Source organism: Lagopus leucura, unplaced genomic scaffold (assembly GCF_019238085.1).
Source record: "Lagopus leucura isolate 7727_CA_CO unplaced genomic scaffold, USGS_WTPT01 Super-Scaffold_100009, whole genome shotgun sequence".
Lineage (NCBI taxonomy): Eukaryota > Metazoa > Chordata > Aves > Galliformes > Phasianidae > Lagopus > Lagopus leucura.
Window position 1 is genome coordinate 9,634,296 of NW_024962266.1, and position 16,292 is coordinate 9,650,587.

The 16,292-nt window shown below is 44.4% G+C and overlaps 1 protein-coding gene across 7 annotated transcripts in view; it reads right to left on the bottom strand.

Annotated features, from left to right (window-relative positions):
• NTNG1 (netrin G1) overlaps window positions 1-10,182 on the bottom strand; it is a 150,130-nt gene extending 139,948 nt beyond the window's left edge. For 6 of the 7 annotated variants that reach the window (XM_042873802.1, XM_042873798.1, XM_042873800.1 and 3 more), the window contains exons 1-2: window positions 10,148-10,182; window positions 3,315-4,022 (exon numbers count right to left, since the gene is read on the bottom strand). In XM_042873802.1, the coding sequence (XP_042729736.1) occupies window positions 3,315-3,560 (246 nt within the window). In that variant the 5' untranslated portion in view covers window positions 3,561-4,022; window positions 10,148-10,182. Of the gene's footprint in view, window positions 1-3,314; window positions 4,023-7,451; window positions 7,468-10,147 lie in introns of those variants that run through there. The other variant, XM_042873796.1, reaches the window with a different exon arrangement.
• Window positions 10,183-16,292: the final 6,110 nt, after the last annotated feature.

Consider the following 16,292-nt stretch of genomic DNA (forward strand, 5'->3'; position numbering starts at 1 on the left):
TCAAGCAAAATCCTTTCCCAAGCCCTAAAAATCTTCTCTGACTTTAAAAATGATGAAATTTTAAATAACGAATAATTCTGTGGGCTGTGTTGCTTTTTGAGCTTCCCAGTTTCATTTTCAAACTTCTCTTTGCCACCAGAAGGACTATGACAATGAAGACGGTATTTTAAATGAAAGCAGAGAATCTCTCATTATCATAGGACTCCAGGGGTTTGAGGTTTCAGAATAATCTCATGAGTTGTCAATACTGAATGTCACCAGAAACTATAATGTTATTCTCAGAACAGATTGCATAAAAGCAATTGTGGGATAGTTTTCCTGCTGCCTGCTCCCTAGAATACCTACAGATGGCTGTCCTGGAGGGATGTCTCAAAGGTACTTAAGAAGAATGAGCGGCCGCATGCTGGCATTAGCTACCAACTAGACGAGTGTGCTTGCATTTTGTAACAAATCTGCATGTGCCAAAACTTGTTATTTGGTCTATCAGCTAAGCACTGAATGAAAAAAATCAAACATAATGCACTCCTAAGACCACTTAATTGCATGGGAAATATGCAGAAATACATATGAGGCTAATTTTACTATTAACTACCCATCTTGTTTTCTATGTTTGATGCCTTAGTCCCACTGGCAGCCTTCTAAAAAATGCGTCCTTAAAAATATGCTGCCAGGCCCCTACCAGAGATGTGGGCTCTGCTGGGGCAACCCATTCCAGTATAGCCCAGTCTGACTTTTAACTAAGTATCAGGCTTTGCTGATACTTAGATCCTGATCGGAATCCAGAGCCATTCCTCTCATGTCCCCTTCCATTGCGGAGACAAAAATACTTCTTTGTTACATGGTTGCATGCATTGCAGCATATGATTACATTGTACACTGTTGCAGACTCTCACCGTGACACTCTCCCCACTTGCTTTCATTTTATTGTGATCTTTCAAAAGGAGTTAGATGAGATCTCTCAGTCTGGCTGTTGTTTAGTGATCTTATCTATACCATGCCATAATTGACATGGGCTCAACAGATAGTTCCTTACTCAGTGTAATTTGTGGTGAACAGAAAATTTAGGCTGAATGGAGAATGGATATGGCAATGAAACAGAAGATTGATTCAACTTCTTTCTGCTCCAGCAGAAAGTAGGCTTGGCTTTTTGGTATCATTGCTTTTTTGAGAATATCTGAAAGGACTCTTATCTCCAAGGAATAAAGAGAAGGCAGTTGAGCATTAGCCTGATTTGAATAACAAAAAATGGCTACACAGATTTAGTACGCTAATATCCAATATTCACAGCAATAAAACCATACATTTTTATAAGTTTGTTCAGCATTTTGCTGTGCTGGAAAGAAACGTTTAAATCTCTGCCATTTCAAATTCAGGATTTGCTTTAAGTACAAGAGCACGCCTAACAGAAATGCACACTTTTTCCACTGCCCACTTCCTCATAGTATGACAGTGCTATTTTCTTAACTCATTTTCCTAAAAATAAAAATGAACACAAAAATAAAAGATCTGCTCATTAGGAAATGCCAAGGCTCAACCCTACAAATATATAAAACCTTGTTTTGAATGATGTATAAATAGACATAGTACAGATGGACATGAAGCATTTTTTTAGGGAAGGGAGTGCTTTGCTGCTGGATAATACCTCAAGAACATTAACTATTTCTGTCACTTTCATAATGTTTCAAGTAAGTCAGGCCATTACCTATGCATACATGCATGCAGAGTTCAGTATACATTCATACTCAAAGCACATATAAACATTTACCATGTAGCAGTCAGTCCTTCTAAACTCACATAACTAAATACATTATTTCATTGTGGACTCTCTCTTTCTTCCCCTAGCCCCCTTCCTGAATGGAACCATTCCAGTTCTTCCTCTTTTTTCTGTTCCTTTTGTTAGGATTTTGTCAGCCTTCTGGATCTTACAAAACAATGGTGTTCCATCTGTCATCTTAGGTGATTCCCAAACAAACCTTCATCCCATTTTTGCAGGAAAGGGCTTCCTAGGTCCAATGTTTACAGGGTAGTTCTGGCACTATCTTTAGTACTTCATCAAAATATTGTTTTAGTATTTTTAATCATCTTTGTTCCAACTAAAGAGTCAAGTGATAGCCAAGGCATTCAGAAATCTAAAATAATCACTCGGTATGGGAACTGCTGCAATGTTTATCTATACTAAAAGGATGAAGTGAGCAGTGGACTGCCTCAGAAAAACAAGTTTTCTAATTTACTACATACTAGAGTTACTAAATGTCACTGACTGAGAACTCAATTTCATCATTTCAGTTTTTCAGGGAGAAAATACTCATCACAGCTTGGGGAAAAAAAAAAAAAAAAAAAGAAAGAAAACGAAAAGAAAATACTATACAGGGTACATTGCTTTTAAACAGTGGTTGCTAAAAGTTACTTGGACGTTTAGAGTGTCAAAGCTGTGTCAGCAGAGATGGACTAGCAGGCAGAGAGCAAGTGGTGCAGTCAAAGGTTCACAGTGAATGTAATTTATTCACGTAGCTCTGCAATTTATCACGTGGCTATTACCATAATGTACGTGGGAAGCAGCTGTATGCACACACATAATGTCCTAAATGTATGTGTGGTTGGACCTGAACTCCTTATAGAGCAGTAGTGGTTGCAAATGATACCATAAGGCGTTTAAAAGCAAATTTCCTTCCTGTGGGGATTCTGTCACACAGCTATGATGATTTGTACACAGGCAAACAAATGGCTTGTGGACTATTCCCAGCTATGATAAGCTCACCTACCAGAACTCATTGTTTTTTCAAATCTAAATTATCTAGGTAATGTACTATAAATTTCCAGTGCTTTATTAGTACATATAAGTGTTTCTGTGTGTGTGTCTATATATATTATATACATGTATGTTTCTGATACCTGTACGATTATTTACCTCTTATGTGAATAAGTGTATTGTCTTTGGAAATTATGCTGAACTGTACAGGACTGTGATGCTTTCAGGTGATCATATTAGAATCACGTAAGTCTTTCATGATCCAGGTAACTGTGCCTGGTTAGGGGTTAGCACACTAGAAGTTCTACATCGCTGTCTTTTAACTCATTAAAAGTTGACCTAAAGAGACACCAAATTCAGAAAAAGTCAAGTTAGGCTAGGTCCCAATAGGCAGAATATTGCATTGTCCAGTTTAATGTACTGCTGGGCATTTTGTTTACCAGCACATTCAGAACACATAGCATATTTTCCTGGATATTTATATGTGTACTATAGGACATCAATTTTGCAGCCATCTAGCACAAGTATGTTTCTGCTTGTTATGAAAGTGAAAAGCTTGCCTTACCATTGCACAGAAAGTCTCAGGAGGATCTCCACATGTTATATCTGGGGGATCCAGAGTCACTCTTACGTATTTGATCATGTCTCTGGCTTCTGGCTGGCAGGCCATGTAATCCCATACTTTTCCTTCTTCTGTGTAAATTTGGGTCTTACACACGTCATAATGTCCCCACACGGAAGGATAATGCTGCATCACAGAAGATACAGTGACCCAGAGGGCGTGAAGTGACAGAAATCTTGACAAATACATCTCTAAATCCTTTTAGGTCACCTTCGTAAAGATGCTCAGTATTGACGTACGTTCAGTCTATAGATTATAGATATATGTACATATGCATGTATATATTTTATAAAATAGGTTCCAATTCAAACGTGAGGCATTAGGATACAGCGTTTGTTTTACTAAGTTGAAGACTTTGGTAGAAGCCACACAGACCCCAGTGACTGCCTTTCACAACAGTGTAGAGCGAGTCCTTTGTCTTATAACTTATTTGTCAGGGCTTCTTGTAAAAGATGTCCAACAGTAGATAATAATTTGTGAAGTTGAGGGTCTTCAGCTACACTGTCGATAACCCTGAGTGATCCTCCGTGTTCACGGCTCACAGGGGATGCCCAGATGCACTGATAAATCGGTATCTGAAGCAAAGGGGTGAGAGTCTACAGGCTGATGTCTGTTTCCCGTCAATCATTCTTTTCTTCTGGCACCAGCACCCTTTTAGAAACAATAAGAGTTGGAGTTATTGTCCAAGAATCAATGAGTTACAAAACATATTATGTGTTGACATTTTGAAGGTTTTGATGCAGTATAAAGCAAATTGTTATAATATGGATAACCTTTACTGTGGGTGCTGTGCTACAACGGACAAACTACCAAAATCATTCAAAGTGAAAAGTATTTTTGACATGAAGGATTGAACTTTGCTCTGAGAAAGACAGATTTATAATGTTGCAGGTGAATTACGTGTTTCTGCTTCCAAATCTGCATCTTCAGCCTAGCATTGCCCACAGAGCAAACTGCAGAACTTAAACATTGCTTGTGTTTTCTAACCAGGCAGGTGGGGGAGAAGGGAACCAAACACTGCGGCAGAATAACAGGAAGGCTCTCTTATTAAAGAGATGAGTATCAGGGCTACCAGGTGCCAATAGTCTTTTGGCAAGAGGACCTCAGTGAGCTCCAAAAGTCTCGCGCATTTCTTACATTCTTTTTTGGAAGACTAACAAAGATACTGGAAGCACGCTTCCATTTCCTTGAAATTTCTCTTTGGCATTGTTAGAACTTTACTCTTTCTTTTTTCTTTTCTTTAACAGCATTTTGCTGATCATGCTTATAAATTACTAATAGGGATAATAGGTTGTCATTTACTATGCTTTCCCCTTCCAGTCTGGATGTTGTATTTTCCTAGCTTTGGGGGTGGTGTTACCTGTATACTCAATGTTATTTTCATGGCAAATATGTTTATTTCACAGCAGCTACATCCCTTTCCTCCCCTTCAAAGAGTAATTGGAAATTCCCTCTGTTTATTTCACTTCAGTCTTATTATTACACACAGAAAAACCCATGGTGTTATTACTTACATTAAATGACTTAACATTTGTATTTGGTAAAAATACAAAAAACATGTGGGGGAAACTGCAAAGATGGATTAAGTTCTCTAAACATGGACAGGCAAAAACGAGACTGCAAACTCCAACTCATCTCTTTCAGCCTGTGCCTGTTGCCAACCCGTGCCAGCCAAGGACAGGAGCTCAAGAGCTGGCTTCAGTGGCAGAAGAAGCAGACGCTGCAAGAGGAGGATTTTATACAGTCACTATAGCACTTCTGCATCTTTTTTGTCTGGATGACAAAATCTAAGCAAAACCTTCACAAGACATCAGCAACCGTAAGTTATCATATTCTATTGCCCACTTCGCTTATTCCAAAGTTTAGATTATGCTCTGTGCCATGAACTTCATTTACCCAAAAGCCACATAAAGTGGCCTGTGACTTGGTGAACTCTTGAGTGTGTTGTTTTGGTAACACACATTTTCAGAAGTTATCAGTTATCTTCAAAGCTATACACAAATGGCCTCCCTACATTTAAATAATGCTTCATCTTAAACTGAGCTAAACCACAGACAGCATGAAATGCCAACAGATGGTTGAATTGTGTTTCCATAGCAAAGTAATTTACAATAATTGCCGTATGGACGTAAATGCAATTTTCCATTATATTCATCTTATCAAATGTTACTATACAACTCCCGTGTATTTTATCAGAATATGAAGAGAATATCTGAAATTTCATACCATGACAATTCTCAACTAGATCAAGTATATTTGAGCCTCAAATCTGATTTTGATGCAAAAGAAGAAATATCTAAGACTAAATTAAAATTAGATCTTTTTAAAAGTCACATGTTTTAGTACCATAGCTTTAATAGCAACCTTATGTTGCTTTTTGTTTGTTTGTTCTCTCCAGTGGCAATATTTATTTATCATCTTGGATTTCACTAATTCAAAGAACGTTCCCCATGTTCTTTTAAAGACACCCAAGACAACTTTGTATTCTTCATCTGTAGTCCTTTCTAGCTTATTTTTCAGGAGCAAAAAAACTCTAAAAAGTCCCATAGTTTAGCAGAGTCATTATACAGAAATGAAACAACTGCTCTGCTGGAAAAAAAGAAAAAAAAAAGCAGAGCAAAGAGAGAGTCCCTTGACATAACTCAAAACCTACAAGTAATTTCAGTTTTATTTTGACAAATCAAAACATACTCTGTATTGGAGAAGACTTGATCATAGCTGGAATGAACAGTTGGTGAATATCATGTTTCTGTGTAGAAACAAGAAATTACAAGATTTAATTATCCTTAGTCTACAAGCTTGTGTATTAAGAAAAAATATATTTGTTTTCTTTAATATTTTCCTTGCTAGCCCTTCACTTACCAATAACCTTTTATAACTGCTGAGATGCAGATTTACAAATAAAGAGGACTGGATAGGACTGAAATAATGGGAAGCAAGCCGCTACCTTAACATGCTGTTCTAAAATACTTCCCATATAACGAATTCTCATTAAAGTAAGCCAGAGTCATAATGATGGTCGTTACACAGAATTATAGACTATAACATCGATCGAATTTAGTGCACTGACAAGAAAAAAGTGCAGAGGAGTGCAAGACATCTGAGTATTAGACAGATGTAGAACTGTATAACAGACCTCCCTGACAAGAAGCAGCCAATTATAGCTTAAAATTCTGGCATATAACCAGTTCTGATTAATAGTTTTCCATTACATTACAGACATATTATTAATATATTAAAAATGTCAAGCTTTGGCAAGAACTAATACAAAATGGCTCAGTTAGTCTGCAATATCTTCTTTTAATGAGCTTCCATTGATACAGAGAAAGATATTGACCAAAGCACATTAAGGATCATATGCTAAGCGCTATACAGATTTTTCTAACAGAGCTATACAGTTTGTCTTGCTTATATTTATTCCTGCAGAGTCACTGCATTCCACATGTCAGCGAGTTCTAAAAACAACTGAATTGTTTTGTGAAAAACAAATAGAATAACAGTTCTTAAGTTTTTAAGTGCACCAGCCGTGTAGCTCTAAGCCTCTAGCTTGGGTAACAAAGCAAGAGTTTTTACAACCCCTCTCAAGTAATAGGTATACATTCAACCTCACAAGAAGCAATCAAACAAATCAGGAATAACCAGTATATGGCAGCTCGACCTTCTGCACCTGCAGTTCCCTGTCTGCCAGCACAGTGCAGGGGCCCATGGGGCTGACACAAGTATTGGCAGAGGGCAAGGCAGCGGCTTGCCGCAGGACAGCTACCGCATTCCAACCTCAGGGGCACAGCGCTTCTGGAGGGAGCCCTGTGGGGCATTGGGAGGGTGAACAGCTGAGAATTTAGGGCCTTGAGTTTTTGCACCATAGTCTCTACAATAAAAAAATAATAATAATAAACAAAACAAAAAACAAACAAACAAAAAACAAACAAAAACAGCTGCCCCAGGCATCTGGGTACAAACCCCATTTCCTCTGTCTGCCTTCCCCCAGAGCACCTCTCTGTAGGTAAAGAGGAGGACATTTAAGCAGCAGCAATGTGCAGATCCACTGCATCCCACGCTGAAGGAAGGCAAATGGCTGACCTCAGTCTAAAATTAGCTGTGAAGGTGCCCGTGCACCCTCTTCCCAGGTGGGTGAGGCTGCCACTCAAGCCTCCCACAGCATTTCAGTTTTGCAGCCTGAGCAGATGCCCCCTTCTCCACACCCCCGATGAACTGCATCTTCACAAGAGTAGTGCTGGTGAAGAACTTGAGCTCTTGTCAGGGGCTGCTAGCAAACGCGCCTCCCCTGCCTCCTTCCATTGCAGAAAATCCATTAGTGGCCCCAAATAATCCTCTCTGCACAAAGACACCAGCTGGAAGCTCGGCAGCCCCTCTCCTGCGGCACGTCTCTGCTGAAAAGTTGCTGTGCAGATGTTGCAGGGTACTTCCTGGTTCTTCAATTCTCATGTACAGTGGTACGTGAAGAATGCAATAAAATAACAGAATGGCTTCTCAAAAAGCCCAAGTATTCAATAAAATGTGCACTGCCACTATGCAAGAGCAAGAGCCAAACTCGGTTATTACAAAGCATGCCAGTGTGAGGTAAGCAGGTTAAAATCCTTCCTGGATGCAGGAGATGCTGGCTGACAATGCAGGAGTCTGAAGATTCTTTTTTCCAAAGGAAAAACTTGGCATTTCTACCAGCTTGTATCCCTGCAGGAAGTTTGCTGCGGCTTCAGCAGAGGAACGTATCTAACGAAGCCCAAGCAAAAAGATTCTTCGTGCCCACTCTGATTGTTAGTTACTTCAAGCTAGTTCAGGATTTAGAAAATAGTGTGTACTACCTAACAGCACTAATCCTTGTACCTACAAGTCACAGTGTTTAATAGAAGCAGAGCAGTTTTACCTTGCCGCATATAGGAAATGCAAGTGCTTAGTACCTATAAAGCTCCAGTATTAAACATAATAAACTCAGCCCCTTTTCTCAGTGCAGAATTATTTATCTATGCAAGGCAAAAGGGAACCTATGCTTAGTAATTCACTGTACCCTTATCACCACACCTGGATAAAATGAAATATACTCCAAATGATTCCTATAGTGTCTGTGGACTTGCACATTGCTCAAACAAAGTTTCTCTCCTATTTTTATCTGGCTTATTCAACTATCTGGCAGAAAAAGATTTCTTTGTCTCAGGAGAAATTTAAAGTACCAATAACTATTGAATGAGGAGAACAAAATACAGAGTTCTGCTACCAGAGCTGGGTTTTGGCACTGTATTGAAACTGCTCTTGGTTGTCCCACATCACTCTTTGCTGAGTGTCACTTAGCTGCACTGCTGCCGTTGCTCGCAGGGTATCATCAGTACTCAGTATAAGGAGCACAAGCACTCCTGATTTAAATTTTAAAGCCTTTGTGTGTAGCTGCTTTAAGGTTTTCCTTTTATAACTTTTTCCATCTTATAACTTTTAAGGCTTATTGCCTTAAGTATCTCTGTACTTAGAGTCAGCTCGTTCTGCACATTTTTCCTTGTAGAACTACAGCAAGCATTTGGGGTGGCTGCGCTTTGGGTTGTTACTTTTTATCCAGCCAGGTACCAGGTGCTCTTAAGCAGCAGGATGTGGGCACAGAGCTGCCAAGTCTCCCATTGCTGGTGTGAGCTGATGACTTTCCTGCCTGATGGAATCCTAAGCTCTTAATGCCACGGAGGAACAAACCCAGGAGGCTGGCAGTCCCTGACTTTATTCTGTGCTATACTAGATCTTACATACGTAGCTAGAAAGTTGGTGTCGCTTCTTAGCAGTGTCAAGGGCTTGGGAGTGGGTGGCAAAGTCCACGGGTCTACTAGAACATTGCTGCTAATTGCTGGCAGCTCTCTGGTGAACATCCTGCAAGGCTCCGAAAAGATGCTGGAAATCGACCTTTATTTTTATCCAAATCCAAAAAACATCAAACCCACCAAAAACCGAACTGGGGAAAGTTCTGCCGGGCTTTTTCTCCTTTTGATGGGTTGCCCAGGCCACCTCTTCCCATTCCAAAGCACACTGTCCTTAAGTGAGGTGCTGATTTATTCTCTCGATGAAAGCATCCACACCGGCATCTTTGCCCCCCGGCTCTGCCAGCAAAAGTGAGGCTGGCTCCTGGCTCCTCACATCCACAATATCGAAAAGTTGATTGCAGAGCGATAAAAGTATATTCGGTAAGAGGTCAGAGATGTGCACAGACCAACTCTGAGAGTACAAAAGCATCTGCTTTATCAGATTTAGCTCATCTATGCTGCTCACCGTCATTTGGGGTTTCTTTAAATAATTTTTTGAGAACGGTTAGAAAAATCGCTCTCAACTTCCAGGATGAGTACCGCTCCTCGGCCGGCGCGATAACTCTCCCTGCCGCCTTCCTTTTGTCAAATTTTACTTTCAGTCTTCCTCGCTCCCCGCGCAGGAAAGATCCCGCGGAGGGGCGGAGGGCCGGCAGGCAGTTCCCCTCCCTGCGCGCTCAGCCCGAGCCGCGCCCTACAAAACCCGGCGCTGCGCGGCGCGGACGGAGCTCCGCGGCGGGAGGAGGCACAGAAGAGCGCCGCGCAGGTACCGCCCGGCCCCGCCCCGCCGGCCTCCTCCGCGTTCCGCGCCGCGCGGGCGGCAGGGGGCGCCCGGCCCGCGCCGATCCTCCCTACGGCCCCGCCGGGGCGAGGGGCCACCCCGCTTCACGGCCCCGTGCCGCTTCCCCGTCCCGAAACGTCCGTCCGTCCGTCCCGTCCCGTCGCGTCGCGCCGCGCGGAGCTGCGACGGGCGGTACTCACCGCGCGGGTCGCCCTCGCCTCGACGCGGAGCCGCCGCGGCGCCAGGACGCGCTGGGGCTCCCTCGGCGGCGGCATGGGGGGCCGCGGACGGGCGGGGGCGGCGTCCCTCGAGAAAGTTGCCAGAGATGCTCGGGCTCTGCTCGGAGCGAAGCGGGCGGGAGCCGGCACCGGTCCCCGGCACTTGTCGGCGTTAAAGTTTGTCGGTGCGCGGCGGCGGCGGGCGGCGCGCGTTTGCGGGGCGGACGGGCAGCGGGGCGGGCGGGCTGCAGCCCTGCTCCGGCTGTCGGCGGGGCGGCGGGCGGAGCGTGCAGAGCATCGCCCCGGAGCCGCCGAGGTGCCGCCCAGCGGGGCTCCCCGCCCGCCACCGCCGCTCAGGGCGGGGTTGTCCCCGCTCCGGGCGCCGGCGGCCGCGGCATGGAGTGCGGGGCGAGCCGCGGGCGGGGAGCGCCTGGCCGGAGCCGGGGCGCGGATCTCCGCCGTGCGCCGCCCCGGTACGGCCAAACTTCGGGCGGCGACGGCGTCTCCTCACTTCGGAGCGACCTCCCCGCGACTGCCGGCGAGCGGGGCGGCGGCGCCAGCCTACCCCTCCTCCGGGCCGCCGCCGCGCGGCCCTAGCGCCGCCGCCGCGCCGCCCCCCTCCGCCGCGCTCCCCGCCCCGCCGCCCCCGCGGAGCGCCCGCCGCGGCGGTAGAGCCAGCACCACCTGCCCCGCGGGTGGCCCCCGCTCCGCACGGCCACGCGGCCGCAGGCAGCGGAGCTGCGCTACCGCACTCCCGCAGGAGCAGCCTTTTTTCTCTGTCTTTTCGGCTTCGGTCTCAGAACGCAGGCACGGAGAGGACCGCCTGTGGTTTTGCCGTCCGAAATCGAAGACGGGCGGGCTGACAGCAGAGTCCCGCCGCAGCGGCGCTGGGCTGCGGGGGCAGGGGCAGAGCAGCGGCCCTGCGGGGAGACGGCCCCAAGACAGTGGGTGCCTCCAAGCCGCCGGTCTTTCGGCTGGCCGCAGGCGCGATGTGCCGCCGGTACCGAGAGAGCGTTGTTTCTGCTGCTGTTTTGCTATGACTGTCGTTCCCGTACCTCGTCCAGGAGGACGAGAAAGCTCTGCCTCGGTCCCCGTGAAGTGATCTGTCAACCCGGTTTGCTCCTACATTTTCTCCAGTTCCCTCCTTTAAACGAGCTGTCCGCAGTTCTCCCCTTCAGACCTCTCCAGGCTGACATGCAAACAGCATCTAAACCTACAATCAGTTAAGTCCTCTGCAGGAGTTGTGCCTTCTCCAGGCAGCTACTTGCTTGCTGAACCTAACCGGCTCCAGGGGCCAGCTCCGGGCACTGACACTGGCTGTGGTGTGGAAGCTCAGAGCTGTGCTTTCTGTGTGTGTACTTTGTGCATTAAGAAGCATTAAATGTGTTTATCTGCGTTACAGTGCCATTGTATCCAGCTGATAAAATTCAGAGTTTTGCAATGCCAGGATGTAACCAAATTTAGCAGGGCAAAGGATTTCTGTTAGGTTGAGACTTACTTTATTCAGCTGTGGAATTCAATAGGTGGTGTAGATAATGGCAGGAGCCACCGAGGGGGATGATTTGCCTCTTTCCCCTAATACAGCAAAGTCCAGAAGGCCCATTTCAGCTCCTCACAGCCTCTGTGTGGAGCTCCTCTCTGTGTGGGCAGTGCCACTGCTGTGCTCTTGCCATCACTTTGTTGGCACTCCTGTGGCTGTGCTAGGACAGGTGCTGTGTGCACAGTATTTTTTATGGGAAAGCTAGGAATGGTTGAAGGGGTGGGAAAATCCATCTTCAGAATTCTTCAACCTCCAGAACCGTTCTGATTTACAGCCTCACAGAATTTGTTGCTGAGGGCCAGTGTACATGAATAGGAGATGAAAATGAGTAATTTTGTCTTCCCACTTGAATCTGAAGGATGTCAGGCATCAGGGCCTCCATAGGCTCTTCTATAAAGGAGAGGGGCAGAGTATGATCACAGTCAGAAAAACAGATGATTTCTCTAATTGAAACTAACAGGACAGATGGGTGGCTGTACTGCAAAGCAGAGGAGATGGCACATGCCAAACCAGTGTCCTGATGCAGGAAAGGTTTGGAAGCATTCTGAGACGGCTCTCCACTTTTGTACATGAGACAGGAGAGAAAGCTGCCTTCTTGTGTGTGGACAGCTCTTTGCCTTAAAATAATGCCAGAGGTATTAGTGTGCTCCGTGCTGCTGGAGAGCAGAGTGGAGGATTCTGTATACAGCTGCTCTGTACATTCTGCTGCTTTCCATGCTCCAAATCTCACTAGTTGCATTGGAAGCTTTCTGTCCACTGCACTGAGCCTTGGGCCAGCCTGCAGGAATTGTTGCTTGGCTGTGGGACTGGCTGGCCATAGAGATTAAAGGCTGGACCAGGACATTTGATATGTCAAACATCATTAAATTCTTCTGCTAATGATGTTAGCTTCTTCTATATCAAAGCTGGAGCAGCTGGTTTGAGTGCAGTCAATTCTGGGATTAGATGTGCTGTACTGGTAAAAAAATCATGGCCAGAAATTAAATCTAGTCTAAGATTGTGGCCAAATTTTACAGCCAAATTTGAAGCTCACCAAGAAAATAGGTCTGATTTAAATTCTTTGTTAAAGGCTGTTGCAGATGGAATTCGACAGCTAGAGGAGACTTTCCTGTGTTTCTTTGTGCTTGATAGGACTGTAAGCTTGAGTCAGATGTAGAAGGATGGTGCCTTTATAACCAAATTGAAAATATTCACATGAATCCCTGTGCTGAATTTCTGTCAGCCCCTTTGGTAGCAAATGATAGTTGTTCATCTCTAAAATGGACTGTGAGACCCACTGCCGTAGCATCTTGACAATGGATTTTAGCAGGATTCGAAATGGAGAGTTGATATTTAGACAGGAAGAAATGTTATATAAGGTCTGAGTATATACAAAAGTATAAGGCAATGCAAATCCCACTCCTTGCTTTTCTAGGCTAGAAAATGGCTAAAATTAAGATTAGCTGGTCCGTAAATACTGAAGGATGGAAAGTTACAGCAGTAGGAACACGTTATCTTCAAAGTCCTTCCAGCAATATTTTTTCCTTCTTCCCAGTGATAGCTGGTATTGGCCCCTAACGGAATCAGGGAAATGGATTAATTCTTGATTACCGGCCTGAGCGTGGAAGCTTCTATGCGTGTGAGGATACTACTTGCTACAAGGCATAATTTCTACTAGAAGCAGCATAAATTGCTAGTACAGACGTGTTATCGCTGATTGCAAACTTTCCTGTGAAACAACAGCTGAACTGAGAGTTTAAACCAAGTCTTAAAGCTCATCAAGCTTTGCATCATCTCAAGCTGTGTTTTGGACATTTATTGCATCCCCTCATGTGCCATTACGAATCTTTTATTACCTGCTGTAGTCTGTGTTGACCTCTAATGATGCAGCAGAACTATTTTATTAACGCGTTTCCCCACGACGCAGGCACGCTGCACTGGATAGCAGCAATGCAGTAGCAGGGGTCATGTAAGTGTGCCTAGGAACACACAGAGCAGTGCCTGAAAGCAGCATTTTGGTGCATCTGTGGTCGTGAGTGACTTCTGCAGGGAGGACGTGATTCTGACCTGGGAGCAGAGCTGCAGATGGGGCTGGTGCTCTGGCAGGCTGCAGGGAGCAGGGCAGCAGGTGGGGCTGCTTAGGGCTGGACAGCAGCAGGGAGGTCCCACTCCTTTGGAAAATCACTGTGCCACTTCATGTCCCCTCACTACACGGCTGCTGCCCACTCCGTGTACTGGTCTGCTCTTTGTGTGCGTTGCTTGCAGGTCTCTGACCTTTTTTACAGGCAGCTGGAGGAGGCTGTGTGAAGCAGCAGACAAAGGGTGGTGAGGCAAGGAAAGGAGGAATGCTGGCTTGCCCCTGTTCCTCCCCCGCCACAACCGCTGCACTAAGACAGGGGTAGAAATAGCTGAGCAGTGGCACACTCTTCAAAAAGCTGAGCTGCTCTGCCCACTTTTATTGCTGCTTTGCCGACAGTAGTTTAACCTTCTGTAAAGTCAATTGGTTGGCACAGATTTGAATGTTGATCTGGGCTTGTACCTTTAGTGCCTCCATCAGCTTCATTTCCAGCAGAATGATTGGAAAATTGTATTGAGATAAAAGACAAAATGAAGAGATTCTGCATTTTTGCAGGCAGTGAGACAAATCTTATGTATGGCTGGTGAAGCAGCAAAAACACAGACTTCTCTAAGGCCACTGCTTTAACTTCAACACAGCTTAAGAACAGCGGACAGAGAGGCTACTGACAAGACACCCCTTGCTCTGAAACTTCCATCACTGGGTAGTCTGCAAAAGGTTTTCTCTGAGCAGGATGGATGGCAGGACAGACCAACAATGGCAGCTACATGTTCTGTGTCTAAACTGAGGCTTCCATCCCAGTGCACTACCTTGAGCTGAACCCAGCCAGCAACGTTGGGAAGGATTAATGGAAAAGGCTGGTTGAAGCATGCAGTGTTCTTAGAAGTCCTTCAGCCAGAGTAAGGCAATCTGCATGGCCAGCTGGGAGTATGATGCTGCACTGATGCATGCTACGTAAAGAGATATGCAATTCTGACATCCTATTCCTTCCTTTATTTCCATATGCTTTGATAATGACTTTTTCTCTGTAGAGGGTAAAGAGATATTTTCCAATTGTGTTTCAGGGCTCAGAGCTTCTCTGAATAGGACATCTTGGTTTGAAGTCTTGAAATTGGTTATGTGTGCAATCTGGGAAAGTATCTAATACATGTGATTTTTTATTTGAATCTCATTGTTTGCCAGTGGCAGAATGTGGGGGACTATTACTCCTTTCTTGAGTCTAGAAAACAAAGTTTATCAGGTCTTCTGGGAGAAGCATTTTTGTCATTCACATGCAGTTCAGCAGGGAATGAGGGCCAAGGAATTCCGTGAGTTATGCTATTAAAAACTAGAGCCAATTTTTTGTTATACAAAGAAGTAAGTATTGGACTGGTTGATTCTGAGATGCAGGTAAATTACTGCCTGGATTTCCACTCGCAGAATGAAAGAGGTTTTGTTCTAATAATAAATACTGAAACTCTGCTGTTTCCATTTACACAACACATATGACACAAAGTGTAAATCTTTGACAATATTTTCTCAGAATTTAGCAGCTTGTTTTTCTCCAAACATAAACATTTATTTTTGGTGTTAATAATTAATAATATGCCACATGCCCATAATAAATGCAAAATATAATCTTGTATAGACATAAATCTGTCTGCCAAAGTGGTCTTTCAGTGCCTAAAATGACTTTCACAAAGTGGTAGCACACATTCTTTTTTCAATCACTGGTGATTTGTTTTGCGAACAGAAATGCCATTAATACAAATATTTTCACTGGAAAATAACAAATACTTCACACATTTTTCAAAATGAGAAGAACCAATAATTAATAAAACAGGGAAGTAGCTAATATGAAAATCTTTGCAGCTGTTTCTCAAGAAAATACAGATAGGAGTGTGGGAAATCCCCACAACAGAAGCAAGGGAAAATGAGATATAAGAAAATTTATCTTCATCTCTGCAGCAGAATGAAGGAACCAGCCTCCTTGGGGTCAAAGTCATTCCTCCTGCACAGGGAACATCTCTCTGTGATGTGGAACAAGGATGTCGGAATAGTGAGGGCAGCAGACCTAGATAGACCTTTCCCTCTCCTATTGATTACTCCCTTCAGAGCCCAGCATTTTTAGGTTTCATCATTTTCTAGGAACCAGCAGCAGCTGAAATACCTAGAGGCAAAGCCTGGGGGTTGTACTGCTTGTAATGGCTGGTTCACCTGGAGGGTGAGTGTCACAGCTCCTAGGTACAGTATTACTTCTTTTGGTTACTGCATTAGCACAGTGGGCAGCAGCTGGTTCTTCTGGAAGCTGTAGCTGTGCCAGTGAACCCTGGTTAACAAACTGGGTCATATTTTAACATCCCTTTCTGTTAAGAGACTGAATATAGTTTGTCTATCAGTTCAGTGAAGCTAAGTTTCACTGGAAGTAGGCATCTTTTAAGAGTAGGTTGAGCAGACTGTGGCAAAGCCAGAGAAATACTAACACAGAGGAGATGTTGTAAAAAGAAAGACTTTTATTAGTCTGCTTTTTAAAGACTTCATAGTTTTTATAT